This window comes from Gopherus evgoodei, unplaced genomic scaffold (genome assembly GCF_007399415.2).
Source record: "Gopherus evgoodei ecotype Sinaloan lineage unplaced genomic scaffold, rGopEvg1_v1.p scaffold_49_arrow_ctg1, whole genome shotgun sequence".
NCBI classification, from domain to species: Eukaryota; Metazoa; Chordata; order Testudines; family Testudinidae; genus Gopherus; species Gopherus evgoodei.
Window position 1 is genome coordinate 1,069,871 of NW_022060070.1, and position 17,336 is coordinate 1,087,206.

A 17,336-nucleotide genomic window follows, 5' to 3' on the forward strand; every position below is an offset into this window, starting at 1 on the left:
ATTGGTCAGGGGGTTGGGCAGCATGGTGCCAGGGGGTTGGCCTGGGGGGGTTGGGCAGGGGGTTGGGCGGCTCGGTGCCAGGGGGTTGGGCGGCTCGGCACCGTGGGGTTGGCCGGGAGGGTTGGGCAGGGGGTTTGGCGGCTCAGCACCGGGGGGTTGGCTGGGGGGGTTGGGCAGGGGGTTTGGTAGCTCGGCGGCAGGGGGTTGGCCTGGGGGTTGGGCGGCTCAGCACCAGGGGGTTGGCCGGGGGGTTGGGCAGCATGGTGGCCGGTTCGGTGGGTGGCTCATTGGCCAAGTCATTGGCCAGGTGGTTGGGCGGCTCAGCACCAGGGGGTTGGCCGGGGGGTTGGGCAGCATGGTGGCCGGTTCGGCGGGTGGCTCACTGGCCGAGTCATTGGCCAGGTGGTTGGGCGGCTCGGTGCAGGGTGGTTGGGTGGCTGTTGGCGGGTGGCTCACTGGCCAAGTCATTGGCCAGGTGGTTGGGCGGCTCGGTGCAGGGTGGTTGGGTGGCTTGTTGGCCGGTTCGGTGGGTGGCTCACTGGGCGGGCTCTGGGGCGCCATGCTCCTCTTCTCCCCCATGGGTCTCCGCAGCCCAGGGGCTCTCCTGCCTTTCGCAGCCAGGACCAGGCAGCAGCGGGGTGGCTCCGGGACAGGCTGCTGAGCAGAGGGGGGGGCCTGGCTCGGCTGAGCTGCATCTGGCCAGCCAGGCGCCCGGGTTCCTTGTTCCCAAGGCAGGGGAGAGTGGGGGGCTCGGGGCAGGGAATGTGCTGTAGGGAACAGCCCAGCCCAGGGCTGGGACTGGCGGGCTAACCCCACTCCTCCTGGGACTGAGCACTGTGGGTGCCCTCGGGCTCTGGGCAGGTCAGTGGCCAAGGGAGACGTCCACTCCCCGTACCCCTCTCGGGCTGCCTGACTCATCTCCTGGGGCCTGCCGCAGAAGGGGGTGGGGGGCTGCCATGGGGGGCAGTTGAGAGGCTGAGTGCCAGGCTGCCAATGCTGGGTGCTGTGTGTGTGGGCACCCCCTGCCCGCAGGCTGCTCTGGGTGTGCCCCGGCAGCACCTGCCTTTCCTGCGGCTCCTTGCACTTTGCCCCTGCTGCGGGCGGGTGGGGCAGGGCAGGGATTGGTTCCCTACAGGGGGACGAAGCCGGAGTCCCAGCACACGGGGCTCCCTGTCTCATGTCGTCTCTCTCCCTACAGCCTGGTGCCACCCTGGCCGCAGGATGGAGCGCTGGCCCTGTCCTTGCCTGTCTGGCTCCACCGAGCAGCCGTTGCCTCAGCCCGTGGAGCGCCCAGGGGCTGCCCATGCCCTGTAGCCCCCACTGGCTGGAGCAGAGCTGTGCCCGTGGGCATGGAGAGGATGAGCTGGCTCAGCAAGCTGCACTCCCGGGCAGCAGGGCACCGAGCCAGCCGTGGCGCCAGCCTGCAGAGCCCCGTAACGGCTGACCCCGAGACCTGCCTCATGGTCTTCAAGAACCACTGGTGCCAGGTGAGGGTGCCCAGGGGGGGTCTGGGCATGGGGCCATGTTAGGGGGCGATGCAGGGGGAGGAGGGAGAGCCGAGCGCCCCCAAGAAGGGGGGTGCTCCCAGTCGCCGGGTGGGTCTGTACTGGAAACGTGCCCAGGACGGGAACCCCCTTCAGTGTGAAGCCCTTCTCGGGGTGGGGGGGAAGCCGTAGGCTCCTCCACCTCCTGGGACTGCAGCTCTCTGAGCCTTAGCGGACTGTCTCTGCCATGGGCCCCCCCAGGGAGTCCCCTCCCTCTGGACCCCCGGGGCCTCCCCTCCCAGAGGGGATAATGCCCCCCCAAGCAGCTCTCAGCCAGCATAAAACAGGAGGGTTTATTGACCCCAGCACAGGAAACTCTCCAGCCTCAGGCCTGGCCTCCCCTAGCCCAGCACATCCCAGTCTCCCTGCGTCCGGGGGGCTCCATCTGCTCCCCCTCTCCAGCCCCGAGCCCCACATCACCGGCGCCCCCCAGCTCCTCCCCTCCTTTGTCCTCCATCCCAGGTAAACAGGTCACTGGGGCCCTCTCCCTTCTGTCCTTTGTCCTCTCCGGCTGCAACCAGCTGGTAGGTCACTGGGTCCCTCTCTCCTCAGCCCTTTGTCCTCCCACTGGCCAGAACCGGCTGAGGGCCAAGCTGGGCTGGGCCTCTTAGTCTCCAGGTCACCAGTTGTGCTGACCGAGTGCAGCACCTGCCTCAGTTTCCCTCCACGAGGGGCTGCCATGCCTGAGGGTAACAAGCAGGCCTGTGGGTGCCTGGGGGTCCTGACAGGTGGGAGGCCCATCGAGGTTGTTGGCAGAGCAGCCAGGGACAAGGTGCGGTAAGAACTGGGACTCTGCCGATGGCCCAGACACCGGGAAGGAGGGGAAGGGGGTCCCAGAGCACCTGGCACAGTGTGGCCAGCCCCGGGAGGGCCTGGCCTGGGTGCCATGGGCTAGTCCCCCCCCATCCCCCAATGCTTTGATGGACCCAACACCCCACAAGACCTGCCCTGCTTTGAAACGGCTGGTGGTCCCTGCAGCTCCTGGCTGTGGGCGGGGGTCCCCGGGGTCTGAGCTAGGCCACACCTGTGAGCACCCCCTGTGACCCCCCCAGCGGGCTAGACCCACGGGGTCCCGCACTCCCACCAAGGCCGGCCACGCGGCCTCACCACCTCCGAGCTGGAGCCTCTGGGCCCAGCTGCCTGCGTCCTGCCCTCCAGCCAGGAGCCTCAGGGCCCCCCGTGCCCAGCGCGTCCTGCCGACAGGGCCCTAGGAAGCCGTGTCCCCACCACAGCCCCCCCTACATAGCCCAGCTGGGAACTGGAGCCCCTGCCCCCCCAGCTGAGCAACGGTGGGGGGGCTCCAGTTCCTAGCTGGGCGTGGAGACCCTGTGGCTCCTGGCGCGCTCTGTGTGTGTGTGTTGGAGGAAGGGGGGAGCGGCTCCCAGCGGGGGAGGGCTGCAGGTCCCAGCTGGACAACGGGGAAGGGGGTGGCAGCAGCTCCTGGCTGGAGAGGGGGGCTGCAGTGGGGACACGGCTCCCCAGGGCCCGTTGGCGGGATGCGCTGGGCATGGGGGGCCCTGCGGCTCCTGGCTGGGGTGGGGCCTGCGGCAGGGACATGGTTCTCCAGGGCTCATTGGCCGGACACGCTGGGCACGGGGTGGCAGCAGCTCCTGGCTGGAGGGGGGGCTGCAGTGGGGACACGGCTCCCCGGGACCCGTCGGCTGAATGCACTGGGCATGAGGGGGCCCTGCGGCTCCTGGCTGGGAGGGGGCTGCAGTGGGGACACGGCTCCCCGGGACCCGTCGGCTGAATGCACTGGGCATGAGGGGGCCCTGCAGCTCCTGGCTGGGGTGGGGCCTGCGGCAGGGACACGGTTCCCCAGGGCCCGTCGGCTGGATGCGCTGAGCATGAGGGGGCCCTGCAGCTCCTGGCTGGGGTGGGGCCTGCGGCAGGGACATGGTTCCCCAGGGCCCGTCGGCTGGATGCGCTGAGCAGAGCTCAGGCCGGGACGCAGGAGGCTGGGCCTAGAGGCGCCGGCTCCCAGGCAGTGAAGCCGTGTGGCTGGCCCTGGCGGGAGAGGGGACCCCGGGGGTCTGGCCCGCTGGGGGGAGTTCGCAGGGGGTGCTCACAGGTATGGCCTAGCTGAGACCCTGGGATCCAGGACAGATGCCCAGCAAAGAGGCAGGGCTGCCGAGTGCCCTGGCCGGCCATGGCATGCCCTGGGGTCCAGGGTCCGTGCAGGGATCGCCGGGGAGGGCACGGGGTGCTGGGACGCTGGCACAGACCCACGGGATCCCTCTCTGAGGGGACTCCTCTGCTGTCCCCCGTGAGCTCTGGCCTGGGGGAGCCAGGCCCCTGCCACAGGGATCAGTGCCCCTTGCCCAGCCGGGGCAGTGACGTTCTCACAGCGCTGGCACAGCTGGGTTATCACCCCTGTGTCTTACCCTGCCATGACAGCAGACAGACCTTTCCCACCCCACTGGGCAAGAGGGGAAACTGAGGCACACACGGGACTCGTAACGTATTACAACCACCCCCCTTTGTCCCAGAGGCCCCATCTAAAAGCTGAGGGAATCTGTGGTCACACCGTGCCCAGCCCACCTGAGCATTTCGAACAGCCCCGCCTGAGGGGGCCCCTGCCCCTCGCTCAGCGTGGGCCCCTCCCTGTTCCCTGCCTCCCCACTCAGCACCTGTCACCCCCTCATCCCCCCGCCCTGCTCATACAGCGTGTGCTGCCCTCCCCTGCCCCCTGCCCCCCATTCAGTGTGTGCTGCCCCCCTCGCTCAGCACCTGCCAAGCCCCATCCCCCCTTGGCTCAGCGCTGCTGCTGTCTCCTCAGGTGCTGAGGGTCCTGGAGAAGCGGGGTCCCAAGCCCGGCTCAGGCGCGGCGGACGACGCGAGCGCCGTGCGGAACAACACCTACCAGATGCTGACGCTGCTGGCGGAGGAGCGGGCGGGCGCCGGGGCGGGCGTGGGGCCTATCCTGCAGCTGGTGCTGGCGGAGAACCTGCTCGAGCGCCTCCTGCACTGGCACCTGCAGCGGGATGGCAGCGAGGAGCAGCGGGCGGAGCAGCTGAAGCTCTACGAGATGCTGATCAGCCAGAGCCACCAGCCCCTGCTGCGCCACCCTCCCGTGCGGCGCCCGCTGCTGCACCTGCTGAGCCTGTGCACCGAGCCGGCCTCACGCGGCCTGCAGACCAGCCTGGTGCTGCTGCTCAACCAGCTCTGCGACTGCGTGGCCAAGGACCCGGCGCTCCTGGAGCTCTTCTTCCACCGGCCCACGGAGCAGGGCCCCGGCGACCTGCTGCTCTTCTCCCTGCTCGTCCCCTTCATCCACCACGAGGGGCCTACGGGGCAGCAGGCCCGCGACGCCCTGCTGCTGCTCCTGGCCATGGCCGCCGGCAACCGCGCCGTGGCCACCTACATCACTGACAGCTCCTACTTCTGCCCGGTACGGGTCCCCCGCCGCCTGGGCGCCCGGGCTCCTCCCTGGCCGGGCCCCCCAGAGCCAGCGGGACGGACTGGCCCCAGGGGCTCCTCCTGGCTGGAGCCAGCGGGACGGGCCAGCCCCAGGGGCTCCCCCCAATCTGGAGCCAGCGGGCTTGGCCGGCCCCAGGGGCTCCTCCCCGGCTGGAGCCAGCGGGACGGGACAGGACAGCCCCAGGGGCTCTCCCCTGGGAGAGCCAGCGGGCTGGGCCGGCCCCTGGGGCTCCTCCCCGGCTGGAGCCAGCGGGACGGGACAGGACAGCCCCAGGGGCTCCCCCCAATCTGGAGCCAGCGGGCTGGGCTGGCCCCTGGGGCTCCTCCCCGGCTGGAGCCAGCGGGACGGGACAGGACAGCCCCAGGGGCTCTCCCCTGGCAGAGCCGGCGGGCTGGGCCGGCCCCTGGGGCTCCTCCCCGGCTGGAGCCAGCGGGACAGGACAGGACAGCCCCAGGGGCTCTCCCCTGGCAGAGCCAGCGGGACGGGCCGGCCCCAGGCACTCCCCCCAATCTGGAGCCAGCGGGCTGGGCTGGCCCCAGGGGCTCCTCCCCGGCTGGAGCCAGCGGGACGGGACAGGACAGCCCCAGGGGCTCTCCCCAATCTGGAGCCAGCGGGCTGGGCTGGCCCCAGGGGCTCCTCCCCGGCTGGAGCCAGCGGGACGGGACAGGACAGCCCCAGGGGCTCTCCCCTGGCCAGAGCCAGCGGGCTGGCCTGGCCCCTGGGGCTCCTCCCCGGCTGGAGCCAGCGGGACGGGACAGGACAGCCCCAGGGGCTCTCCCCTGGCAGAGCCAGCGGGCTGGGCCGGCCCCAGGGGCTCCTCCCCGGCTGGAGCCAGCGGGACAGGACAGGACAGCCCCAGGGGCTCTCCCCTGGCAGAGCCAGCGGGACGGGCCGGCCCCAGGGGCTCCCCCCAATCTGGAGCCAGCGGGCTGGGCTGGCCCCTGGGCCTCCTCCCCGGCTGGAGCCAGCGGGACGGGACAGGACAGCCCCAGGGGCTCTCCCCTAGCCAGAGCCAGCGGGCTGGGCCGGCCCCCAGGGCTGCCGGTGGGACGGGGGCTTGTGCACGCTGTGGCTGTGACTCCTGGCAGGGGCGCTCCAGGGGGGCCGGCAGGGCACCTCCTCCAGCCCATCACCGCAGCGTCAGTGCCCCCCGGGGCAGCACACGGAGGGCCACAGAGACGTGGCGACTGCCCAGGTCGAGGCCTGGCCCCCTAGCCTCCTGCCCAGCTGTGTTCAGTGCATCCCGCTCTGGCTGGGTGTGGTGAGCCCGGCCCGGCGTGGGGGACACACAGCGGGGTCCAGCCGAGTGCCCAGCCTGGCCCCGAGCGCCCTGCTGGGGCAGAGTGGCGGGATGCCAGTGTGTCCCTGTCCAGACGCTGGCCCTGGCCCTGGCTCTCTCCGCCTGCCTCCCCACGTACTGGGGGTAGCTGGCCCTGGTGTTGCAGGGAGGGAACGGAGGCACTGCAGCTCTGCTCGGTGTGCGTGGGCTGGGGCCGTGGGGGAGCGGGCACTGAGCTGTGCTGGGCACTCGGCCCTCCGGCACCCGGGACCTGCAGCGACAGCGCGGAGCTGGTGTCGCCCCTTCCTGGGGGGTCCGCACCCCCAACGCGCCCCCTTGAGCTCCAGCTGCAGGGGAGCAAGAGGCTCAGACCCCCTGTGAGGGGCCAGCTGCTCTGCAACTGCGCGACTTGGGCTGGGCCCTTTGCTGGCCCCTCCCCCGGGCTGGGTGGGCTCTGTGGGGCAGGCAGCATCTGTCAGGGCAGCGCCTGGCACCTGGTGCCCACTGCTGGGGGCTCTCCCTAACCATCAGCGTTTTGCCGCTCCTGTGCCTCCAGGTCCTCGCCACGGGCCTCAGTGCCCTCTACTCCTCGCTGCCCCGCAAGATCGAGGTGCGGGCGGACGACTGGCACTGCCTGCGCCGCGAGGACTGGATGGGGGTGCCCGCCCTCGTCCTCTTCATGAACTCGCTGGAGTTCTGCAACGCAGTCATCCAGGTGGGCAGGTCGCAGCCCGCGGGCGCCCGCCTCAGCCCGCACTGCCCAGCAGCGTGCCTGCCTCGAGATCCCCCGTCCTGCCCGGCCGAGGGGCACGATGCCCGCCTCAGCCAGCCCTGCCCAGCACTGTGCCCGCCCCGAGACCCCCCATCCTGCCCGGCCGAGGGGCACCATGCCCGCCTCAGCCAGCCCTGCCCAGCACTGTGCCCGCCCCGAGATCCCACATCCTGCCCGGCCGAGGGGCACCATGCCCACCTCCGCCAGCCCTGCTCAGCACCATGCCTGCCCCGAGATCCCCCATCCTGCCCAGCCAAGGGCTTCCCGGCACCGTGCCTGCCACGAGATCCTCCGTCCTGCCTGGCCGAGGACTGCCCAGCACCATGCCTGCCTCAGCCAGCCCTGCCCAGCACCGTGCCCGCCCCGAGATCCCCCATCCTGCCCAGCCAAAGGCTGCCCAGCACCGTGGCCACCCCCAGATCCCCTGTCCTGCCCGGCCGAAGGGCACCATGCCTGCCCGAGCCCACCCTGCCCAGCACCGTGCCTGCCCAGAGATCCCCCATCCTGCCCAGCTGAGGGGCACCGTGCCTGTCTCAGCCAGCCCTGCCCAGCACCATGCCTGCCTGAGCCCACCCTGCCCAGCACCGTGCCTGCCCAGAGATCCCCCATCCTGCCCAGCTGAGGGGCACCGTGCCTGTCTCAGCCAGCCCTGCCCAGCACTGTGCCCGCCCCGAGATCCCACATCCTGCCCGGCCGAGGGGCACCGTGCCTACTTCAGCCAGCCCTGCCCAGCACCATGCCTGCCTGAGCCCGCCTGCCCAGCACCGGGCCGGCCCCGAGATCCCCCGTCCTGCCTGGCCGAGGGACACCGTGCCTGCCTCAGCCCACCCTGCCCAGCACCGTGTAGAGCGGAAGCTGTGGCCCAGATCGCAGTGTCTGGCTGCGCTGGGAGGGACCCAGGCATCCTGCAGTCCCTGCTGCGGCCTGGTGCCCACTCTGGGCTCTGTGCTCCTGCAGGTTGCCCACCCGCTGGTGCAGAAGCAGCTGGTGGATTACGTCCATAACGGCTTCCTGGTGCCTGTGATGGGCCCAGCCCTGCACAAGGTAGGCCCAGAGCGGGGAGGGGAAGCTGCTGGCATGTATAATGCACCCCAACTCTCGCCTGACCCCTTGTGGGGTTCTGGCCCCCTGGCCTGGCTCAGCTGCTGTGTGTAGGGGGTGTCTCTGGTGGCCTAGCCCTGCGGCAGGGGTAGGTGTGGGTCCCCGGCAGCTGAGCCCTTCAGCTCAGAGGGGTCCCCAGTGGCTGCTGAGTTGGGGGGACTCCGGTGGCCGAGCCCTTTGGTGGGGGGTAGGTGAGTGTCCCTGACGGCCAAGCCCTGTGGCTGGGGAGGGGTCCTCAGCGTCCAAGCCCTGCGGTGGGGGGGTAGGTGTGTGTCCCCAGCGTCTGAGCCCTGCGGTGGAGGGGTAGGTGTGTGTCCCCAGCGTCTGAGCCCTGCGGTGGGGGCATAGGTGTGTGTCCCTAGCGTCCGAGCCCTGCGGTGGGGGGGTAGGTGTGTGTCCCCAGCGTCTGAGCCCTGCGGTGGGGGGGTAGGTGTGTGTCCCCAGCGTCTGAGCCCTGCGGTGGAGGGGTAGGTGTGTGTCCCTAGCGTCCGAGCCCTGCGGTGGGGGGGTAGGTGTGTGTCCCCAGCGTCTGAGCCCTGCGGTGGAGGGGTAGGTGTGTGTCCCCAGCGTCTGAGCCCTGCGGTGGGGGGGTAGGTGTGTGTCCCTAGCGGCTGGGCCCTGCGGTGGAGGGGTAGGTGTGTGTCCCCAGCGTCTGAGCCCTGCGGTGGGGGGGTAGGTGTGTGTCCCTAGCGTCCGAGCCCTGCGGTGGGGGGGTAGGTGTGTGTCCCTAGTGTCCGAGCCCTGCGGTGGAGGGGTAGGTGTGTGTCCCTAGCGTCCAAGCTCTGCGGTGGGGGGGTAGGTGTGTGTCCCTAGTGTCCGAGCCCTGCGGTGGGGGGGTAGGTGTGTGTCCCTAGCGTCCGAGCTCTGCGGTGGGGGGGTAGGTGTGTGTCCCTAGCGTCCGAGCCCTGCGGTGGAGGGGTAGGTGTGTGTCCCTAGCGTCCGAGCTCTGCGGTGGGGGGGTAGGTGTCTGTCCCTAGCGTCCGAGCCCTGCGGTGGGGGGGTAGGTGTGTGTCCCTAGCGTCCGAGCCCTGCGGTGGGGGGGTAGGTGTGTGTCCCTAGCAGCCGGGCCCTGCGGTGGGGGGGTAGGTGTGTGTCCCTAACGGCTGGGCCCTGCGGTGGGGGGGTAGGTGTGTGTCCCTAGTGTCCGAGCCCTGCGGTGGGGGGTAGGTGTGTGTCTCCGGCGGCCGAGTCCTGCAGCTCGGGGGGTTCCGCAGTGGCCGAGCCCTGCGGCTCGGGGGGTGTCCCCGGTGGCTGAGCCCTGCGGCTCGGGGGGGTCCCCGGCAGCCGAGGAGGGGTCCCAACAGTGCGGCTGTCCGGCAGACGGCGGTGGAGGAGCTGATGGCCAGCATGGCGTACCTGGAGCTGTTCCTGCGCAGCGTCAGCGACCCGGCCCTGCTCCAAACCTTCCTCCGCTTCATCCTGCTACACCGGCACGACCACAGCACCATCCTGGACACGCTCGTCGCCCGCATCGCCGCCAACTCCCGGGTACGGCCCCCAGCTCCCCCCGGCTCCCGGGGACGGGCCCCCAGCTCCCGGGGACGGGCCCCAGCTCCAGGGGATGGGCCCCAGCTCCCCCCAGCTCCTGGGGACGGGCCCCAGCTCCCACCAGCTCCTGGGGGCAGGCCCCAGCTCTTGGGCATGGGCCCCTGTCAGGCAGTGTGGGGGAGTCAGGGCCCTGCGCCCCCCATTCCTGTGATTCACCAGGACTCTCAGCCAGCCAGTAAAGCAGAAGGTTTATTAGCCGACAGGATCACAGCCCCAGGCAGGTCTTGCAGGGACAGACAACAGGACCCGCCCCCAGTTAGTCCATCTTGGGGTCCCAGGGGCACCACAGCCTCTCTGGGGGGGTCAGAGCCCCGTCTGCGCCTCCCTCCATTCCCCAGCCACCTCCCGAAAACTCCCTCTCTCCCCCCAGCGTCTCCTCCCCCAGCCTTCGTCCAGTGTCACCTGGCCTCCAACCCCTTCCTGGGTTCCCCCGTTACCTGCTCAGGTCTCCTCCCTCCAGCCAGTCTCCCATCCCCCCCATGCAGATCATCCTCCCAGGCCGCCCCCCCCGCCCCCCCCTCAGCATTCACAGGCCACAGTCAGAGCAGTCCCTGTTCGTCACAGCCCCCAGCTCCCCCCAGCTCCCGGGGAAGGGCCCCCGCCCTCCCTCCAGCTCCTGGGGACAGGGTCCCAGCACCTCTCAGCTCCCGGGTAGAGGCTCACAACTTCCCCCAGCTCCCTCCAGCTCCCGGGGATGGGCCCAGCCCTGCCCCCAGCTCCCCATGGGCCTGTCGCTCCGAGTGCTCAGGTCCCTCGAGGGGACGTGCCGACGGGCAGGAGCTGGCCATGGAGCTGCCCCGCTGCTAGTGCTGGCAGGAGCCGGGAGTCAGCCTGGTCCACCCAGTGCCTGCCATGCGGCCCAGCCCCCCAACACCTCCCTCTCTCCCCCTAGCTCTGCATGGTGTCTCTGAGTCTCTTCCGCACGCTGCTGAACCTGAACTGCGAGGACGTGATGCTGCAGCTGGTGCTCAGGTGACTTGGCGTGGTGCCTCCTGTCCCCAGCTGGGCTCCCCGGTGCCCCGCCCGGTGCCTCGCTTTCCCTGTGTCTGCCGGGGAGGGGCTGGAACGGAGGCTCTCCAGCAGCACCATGGCTGAGGGCTGCCGGGGCGGTGGCTTGGCCCCATGGGGAGCCCCAGTGCCGTGGCAGGGCCCCAGGCCCCCCTCGCTGTCGCTCTGGCTGATGGGTCCCGGCGTGGCAGGGGCAGCCTTCCCCAGAGCCCTTCAGGGTGTGCCTGCCCCTGCCCAGGCCTGGAGCACCCGGGGGCCGGCAGGAGGGGGGAGGAGCTCGGCCCAGGGATGTGCAGCAGGCACAGCCAGCGCCCAGTGGTGTGGGGGGCCAGGGCCGTCTGAGCAGGGGGCCCTGGAGAGCCCCTCCGGGCTGGGGGCACGTCACCCCGGGGCCCTGGAGGGGAAGCATGGAGCACAGCGCCCCCTAGCGCCCGCTCCTGGCATGGCTGTGCTCTGGAGCACCTGGGAACAGCGGGCTGAGGGCGGGGAGCTGGGTCCCTGGTGTGACCGGGCTGCCCCACTGCCCCCAGGTACCTGATCCCCTGCAGCCACGTCATGCTGAGCCAGAGGCGGGCGGTGAAGGACCTGGACATCTACGGCAAGACGGCTGCCAAGTTCCTGTCGCTGATCCCGCGCTGCTGCCGGACCGAGAGCCTGTCCGCACCCGACCGGGAGGAGCACGCCACCTGGGCCAAAGGTGGGCCGGTGCCCGCGGGCCCTTCCCATGGAGCCGCCCACTGCTGGAGGCAAGGGGGGCACTGTCACCCAGCAGCTCGGGGCCCTCAGCGTGGTCTCGGGGGCTGCCCAAGCAGTGGCTATTGGGGGCTGGCACATGGGAGTCAGGCCGGCGGGAGCTGCTGTCTGTCCTCACCTGGGGCCATGGGGGCATGTGCCCACCCGGGAGATGGGGGGCTGCTCGGGGCGCCCAGCCCTGGTGTGGATGCCTGCTGGCTAGCCCAGCGGTGAGCCCTATGGGCAGGTCTCCATCCCCCCCGGAGGCTGGGGCGCTGTGGGGCGGGGGCCAGGCCTGCGGTAAGGCTTCTTCTCGGTTCTCCCTTCTCAGTCCGGCAGTGAGCCCCACGGGCAGGTCTCCATCCCCCCCGGAGGCTGGGGCGCTGTGGGGCAGGGGTCAGGCCTGCGGTAAGGCTTCTTCTCGGCTCTCCCTTCTCAGCCCAGCAGTGAGCCCCGTGGGCAGGTCTCCATCATCCCCCCCCCACCCTCCCCGGGGCCAGGCCTGCGGTAATGCTCCCTCTCAGCTCTCCTCCGCAGCCCAGCGGTGAGCCCATGGGCAGGTCTCTATCCCCCCCCGGGGGCTGGGGTGCTGTGAGGCGGGGGCCAGGCCTGTGGTAACGCTCCCTCTCCGCTGTCCCCCGCAGCCCAGCGGTGAGCCCATGGGCAGGTCTCCATCCAACCCCTGGGGGCTGGGGCGCTGTGGGGCTGGGGCCAGGCCTGTGGTAACGCTCCCTCTCCGCTGTCCCCCGCAGCCCAGCGGTGAGCCCACGGGCAGGTCTCCATCCCCCCCCCGGGGGCTGGGGCGCTGTGGGGCTGGGGCCAGGCCTGTGGTAACGCTCCCTCTCCGCTGTCCCCCGCAGCCCAGCGGTGAGCCCATGGGCAGGTCTCCATCCCCCCCCCCGGGGGCTGGGGCGCTGTGGGGCTGGGGCCAGGCCTGTGGTAACGCTCCCTCTCGGGTCTCCCCCGCAGCCCAGCAGTGAGCCCCATGGGCAGGTCTCCATCCCCCCCTGGGGGCTGGGGCGCTGTGGGGCGGGGGCCAGGCCTGTGGTAACGCTCCCTCTCGGGTCTCCCCCGCAGCCCAGTGGTGAGCCCATGGGCAGGTCTCCATCCCCCCCGGGGGCTGGGGCGCTGTGGGGCGGGGGCCAGGCCTGCAGTAATGCTCCCTCTCGACTCTCCCCCGCAGCCCACGGGAGCCCCACCGTGGACACCTCCTCCGTGGTCACGGTGCCCAAGCCCTCCACGCCTTCCCGCCTCGCCTTCTTCATGCGCCAGCAGAGCTGCAGCTCGGAGTCGGGGAGCCCGGCGCCCCGCTCGCCCGGCCTGGCCACGCCCAGCGGGAGCCCCTGCCACCGCCCAGCCAGGTGGGAGGAGGTGGCGGAGCTGGACGGGAACTACCTGGAGTACCTGCGGGACGCTCAGCTCAGCGTGGAGCAGTGCGTGCTGGCCTGCCGCGTCTGGTCAGCCCCCTACGACGGGGAGCGGCCGGGCCCCGGCCCCCCCGGCCCCGCCACCCCACACACTAAGAAGAGGGGCCTGCCAGAGGAGGGGGGCGGGGCACCCGGGGCTCCCAGCAGCAGTGAGCCCAGCGCCAGCCCCCCCGTGCCCGATATCGAGGACTCGGCCCCCCTCCTGAACGGGGCCCCCGGGTCGGAGCCGAGCCGGCCGGGCAGGCCAGACGGTGATGTTGCGGTGAAGAAGGTGCGCCGGGGTCCCCTTTCCGCCGGCTCGGAGTGGGAGCGGAGGGGGCTCAAGGCCCAGGTGGAGAATGGCTCGCCCACCGCCCCGGCCCCAGCCCCGGCCTGGGAGCAGCCGTCCGTGGACTCCCTGATCGACGAGCTGCTGGCCCAGGCGCCCGGCGAGCCCAACGGCTCCGGCTTGAGCATCGAGAGCTTCTCGAGGGAGCTGCGGGAGCTGGAGGCGGAGCTGCAGAGGGGGGCTGGGCAGTCGCCCGCGGGGCCCCTCTCCCGGGAGGTGCAGGAGGAGGCCGAGGAGAGGTTCTCCGAGCGCCCGGCTCCGCTCACCTCGGGGGGGGCCCCAGCGCAGTCCTGGCCCCCGGAGCCCCTGGCCCAGCTTGTCAGCAGCCCCCTGCGTGCGCTGGGGCAGCCGCCCAGCCAGCCCTTCACAGGTGAGCGGGGGGGTCAGCATCCCGAGTCCTGGTGCTGGCGTCAGAGCCTGGCTAATGGCCTGTGATGGACCTGTCCCCTCTGGGGCCCAGGGCAGCTCAGGGGGCTGGGACATGGGGGCACCCCAGTGGGCGGGGCAGGCTGGTGCCCGGCAGGGGCTCGTGGGCAGGGGCAGGGGCAGGGGGAGTCAGGGAGCGGCTGGTGCCCAGCGGGCGGCAGGAGGCAGGGGCCTGGCGGGCAGGGGGCGGTGAGGGCCTGGTGGGAAGTGTCTCACAGGGTTTGGGGGAGACCAGGCCCTGCGCCCCGGCTTCCTGCGATTCACCAGGACTCTCAGCCAGCCAGTAACACAGAAGGTTTATTAGCCGACAGGATCACAGTCCCAGACAGGTCTTGCTGGTACAGACAACAGGGCCCCTCAGTCAGGTCCATCTTGGGGGGCCCCAGGGAGGCCACAGCCCTGTTGGTCGGGGCTCCCCTCTCCATTTCCCAGCCAGCTCCAAACTGAAACTCCCCCCAGCCGTCTCCTTTCTGGCCTTCCTCTGCCACCTTCCCAGGTCAATGCTCCCCTCACCAGCCCCCCATGGTGTGCAGAGAAAACATTAACATTCTCACTTCCTCACACGGGGCGGCAAGGGCAGGCTGAGGCCCGGTGGGCAGGGGGTCGCAGGGAGAGGCTGGGGCCTGGCGGGCAGGGAGTGGTAGGGGCCCAGCGGGCAGGGGGTGTTAGGGGCCTGGCGGGCAGGGGGTCGCAGGGACAGGCTGGGGCCTGGCGGGCAGGGAGTGTTAGGGGCCCAGTGGGCAGGGGGTGGCAGGGCCCGGCGGGCAGGGGGAGGCAGGGACAGGCTGGGGCCTGGCGGGCAGGGAGTGGTAGGGGCCCAGTGGGCAGGGGGTGGCAGGGGCCCGGCGGGCAGGGGGAGGCAGGGACAGGCTGGGGCCTGGCGGGCAGGGGGTGGCAGGGAGATGCTGGCAGCCAGCGGGCAGGGGCAGGCTGGCGCGCGGCGGGCAGGTCCTGACTGATGCCATGCCCCGCGCAGGTCCCTTCGTGGCCGTGCTGCTGGCGAAGCTGGAGAACATGGCGCAGAACTCGCTGTACGTGAACGTGCTGCTGACGGGGCTGGTGGCGCGACTCGCCTGCTACCCGCAGCCCCTGCTCCGCTCCTTCCTGCTCAACACCAACATGGTCTTCCAGCCCAGCGTCAAGTCCCTGCTCCAGGTACTGCCCGGGCACGGGCTCCCGGGGGCCCCGCTGGGCCTCTCAGCTCAGGGGCAGGGCAGTGACCCGTGGGCGGGGGGCGCCCGCATTGCTGGAGGGTCGCAGGGCTTCAGGCTGAGCCAGTGGGGAGCTGCAGGTTCTGGGGTCCCCGTACGCAGCCCCCCTGCAGCCCAGCCTGGCACAAGCCGTGGCCGGGGCCCCCAGCCTGGGCACTGAGCCGCCTGCCTTGCAGGTCCTGGGCTCGGTGAAGAACAAGATCGAGAGCTTCGCCGCCAGGCAGGACGACTTCCCCGCCCTGCTCTTCAAAGCCCGCAAGTACCTGCTCGCCCGCGGCCAGCTGGACTGGGCCGACGCCCCCAACGCCGCACCGGCCCTGCGCCGCTCCGAGACGTTGGGTAGGGCCGGGGCCCGGGGGGAGACAGGTGGGGGGCTGCCACCTGCTTCGGGCCCGCCCTGCCCCCCGGCTGAACTGGCCCACCCCTGTGAGCACAGGGTTCCCTGGTGTTACCATTCACCCAGCCCGGCTCCCCCAACCCGGCGCCCTCGCCTGGCTCCCCTGGCCCAGCACCCTGGGTCCAGCACCCCCGGCCCGGTGCCCTCTCCTGGCTCCCTGGGCCTGGCTCCCCCAGCACAGCTCCCCCGGCGAGGCGCCCTCGCCTGGCTCCCCCGGCCCAGCACCCTGGGTCCAGCACCCCCGGCCCGGTGCCCTCTCCTGGCTCCCTGGGCCTGGCTCCCCCAGCACAGCTCCCCCGGCGTGGCGCCCTCGCCTGGCTCCCCCGGCCCAGCACCCTGGGTCCAGCACCCCCGGCCCGGTGCCCTCTCCTGGCTCCCTGGGTCCGGCTCCCCCAGCACAGCTCCCCCGGCGTGGCGCCCTCGCCTGGCTCCCCCGGCCCAGCACCCTGGGTCCAGCACCCCCGGCCCAGTGCCCTCTCCTGCCTCCCTGAGCCCGGCTCCCCCAGCACAGCTCCCCCGGCGTGGCGCCCTCGCCTGGCTCCCCCGGCCCAGCACCCTGGGTCCAGCACCCCCGGCCCGGTGCCCTCTCCTGGCTCCCTGGGCCCGGCTCCCCCAGCACAGCTCCCCCGGCGTGGCGCCCTCGCCTGGCTCCCCCGGCCCAGCACCCTGGGTCCAGCACCCCCGGCCCGGTGCCCTCTCCTGGCTCCCTGGGCCTGGCTCCCCCGGCACAGCTCCCCCGGTCCGGTGCCCTCTCCTGGCTCCCTGGGCCCGGCTCCCCCAGCACAGCTCCCCCGGCGTGGCGCCCTCGCCTGCCTCCCTGAGCCCAGCTCCCCCAGCACAGCTCCCCCGGCCCAGTGCCCTCTCTTGGCTCCCTGGGTCCGGCTCCCCCAGCACAGCTCCCCCAGCCCGGCGCCCTCTCCTGGCTCCCTGGGCCCGGCTCCCCCGGCACAGCTCCCCCGGCGTGGCGCCCTCGCCTGGCTCCCCCGGCCCAGCACCCTGGGTCCAGCACCCCCAGCCCGGCGCCCTCTCCTGGCTCCCTGGGTCCGGCTCCCCCAGCACAGCTCCCCCGGCGTGGCGCCCTCGCCTGGCTCCCCCGGCCCAGCACCCTGGGTCCTGAACCCCCGGCCCAGTGCCCTCTCCTGGCTCCCTGGGTCTGGCTCCCCCAGCACAGCTCCCCCGGCCTGGTGCCCTCTCCTGGCTCCCTGGGCCCGGCTCCCCCAGCACAGCTCCCCCGGCGTGGCGCCCTCGCCTGGCTCCCCTGGCCCAGCACCCTGGGTCCAGCACCCCCGGTCCGGTGCCCTCTCCTGTCTCCCTGGGCCCGGCTCCCCCAGCACAGCTCCCCCGGCCCGGCGCCCTTGCCTGGCTCTCCCAGCCTGATGCCCTCTCCCGGCTCCCCCAGCCTGGATCCCCCAGCACAGCTCCCCTGGCCCGACGCCCTCTCCTGGCTCCCCCGGCTCAGCGTCCTCACCCAGCGCGCCTGGCCTGGCGCACTCATCTGGCTCCCTCAGCCCGGCTCTCCCGGGCCAGCACCCCCAGCCTGACACCCTCTCCTGGCTCCCCCGGCCCAGCTCCCCAAGCCAGACACCCTTGCCCGGCTGCCCTGGCGTCAGCCCCCTCCGGGTCACACTCGCTGGGATCAGCCCCTCGGCTCCCCCTCCGAGACCAACCCTCAGAGCCCCCAGCCCCCACGACACACCAGGAGCCCCCTCAGCGAGTGCCCCTGGTGGGACCCCGGCAGGAGACTTGTACCCAAAGGGAGCCAGGCACCCCCCGGCCTGACTCTGCAGTGACTCTGCCTGTGGGAACAACAGGGGGGTGCCTGGGGGTCTGGACCCAGCACAGAGTCCTGGGTTAGCGCCGGGTCGGATCAGAGCCCGGAGCCCCCCGGCCCCTCTGTAATCCCTTCCAGGAGCGTGTCCAGCTGCCCCCGCGGCACTACCCCCGGCCCCTCCGTAATCCCCTCCAGGGGCGCGTCCGGCTGCCCCCGCGGCACTACCCCGGCCCCTCCGTAATCCCCTCCAGGGGCGAGTCCGGCTGCCCCCGCGGCACTACCCCCGGCCCCTCCGTAATCCCCTCCAGGGGCGCGTCCGGCTGCCCCCGCGGCACTACCCCCGGCCCCTCCGTAATCCCCTCCAGGGGCGC

General features: G+C 72.1%; 1 protein-coding gene across 1 annotated transcript in view; it reads left to right on the forward strand.

Moving 5' to 3' along the window:
• The window catches only part of FAM160A2 (family with sequence similarity 160 member A2), a 49,428-nt gene extending 32,444 nt beyond the window's left edge, over positions 1-16,984 (forward strand). The window contains exons 2-12 of the mRNA XM_030546760.1: positions 1,199-1,487; positions 4,324-4,935; positions 6,801-6,959; positions 7,974-8,060; positions 9,438-9,605; positions 10,558-10,637; positions 11,204-11,370; positions 12,589-13,530; positions 14,563-14,741; positions 14,974-15,864; positions 16,763-16,984. Coding sequence (XP_030402620.1) covers positions 1,350-1,487; positions 4,324-4,935; positions 6,801-6,959; positions 7,974-8,060; positions 9,438-9,605; positions 10,558-10,637; positions 11,204-11,370; positions 12,589-13,530; positions 14,563-14,741; positions 14,974-15,864; positions 16,763-16,984 — 3,645 coding nt within the window. The 5' untranslated portion in view covers positions 1,199-1,349. The remainder of the gene's footprint in view (positions 1-1,198; positions 1,488-4,323; positions 4,936-6,800; positions 6,960-7,973; positions 8,061-9,437; positions 9,606-10,557; positions 10,638-11,203; positions 11,371-12,588; positions 13,531-14,562; positions 14,742-14,973; positions 15,865-16,762) is intronic.
• Positions 16,985-17,336: the final 352 nt, after the last annotated feature.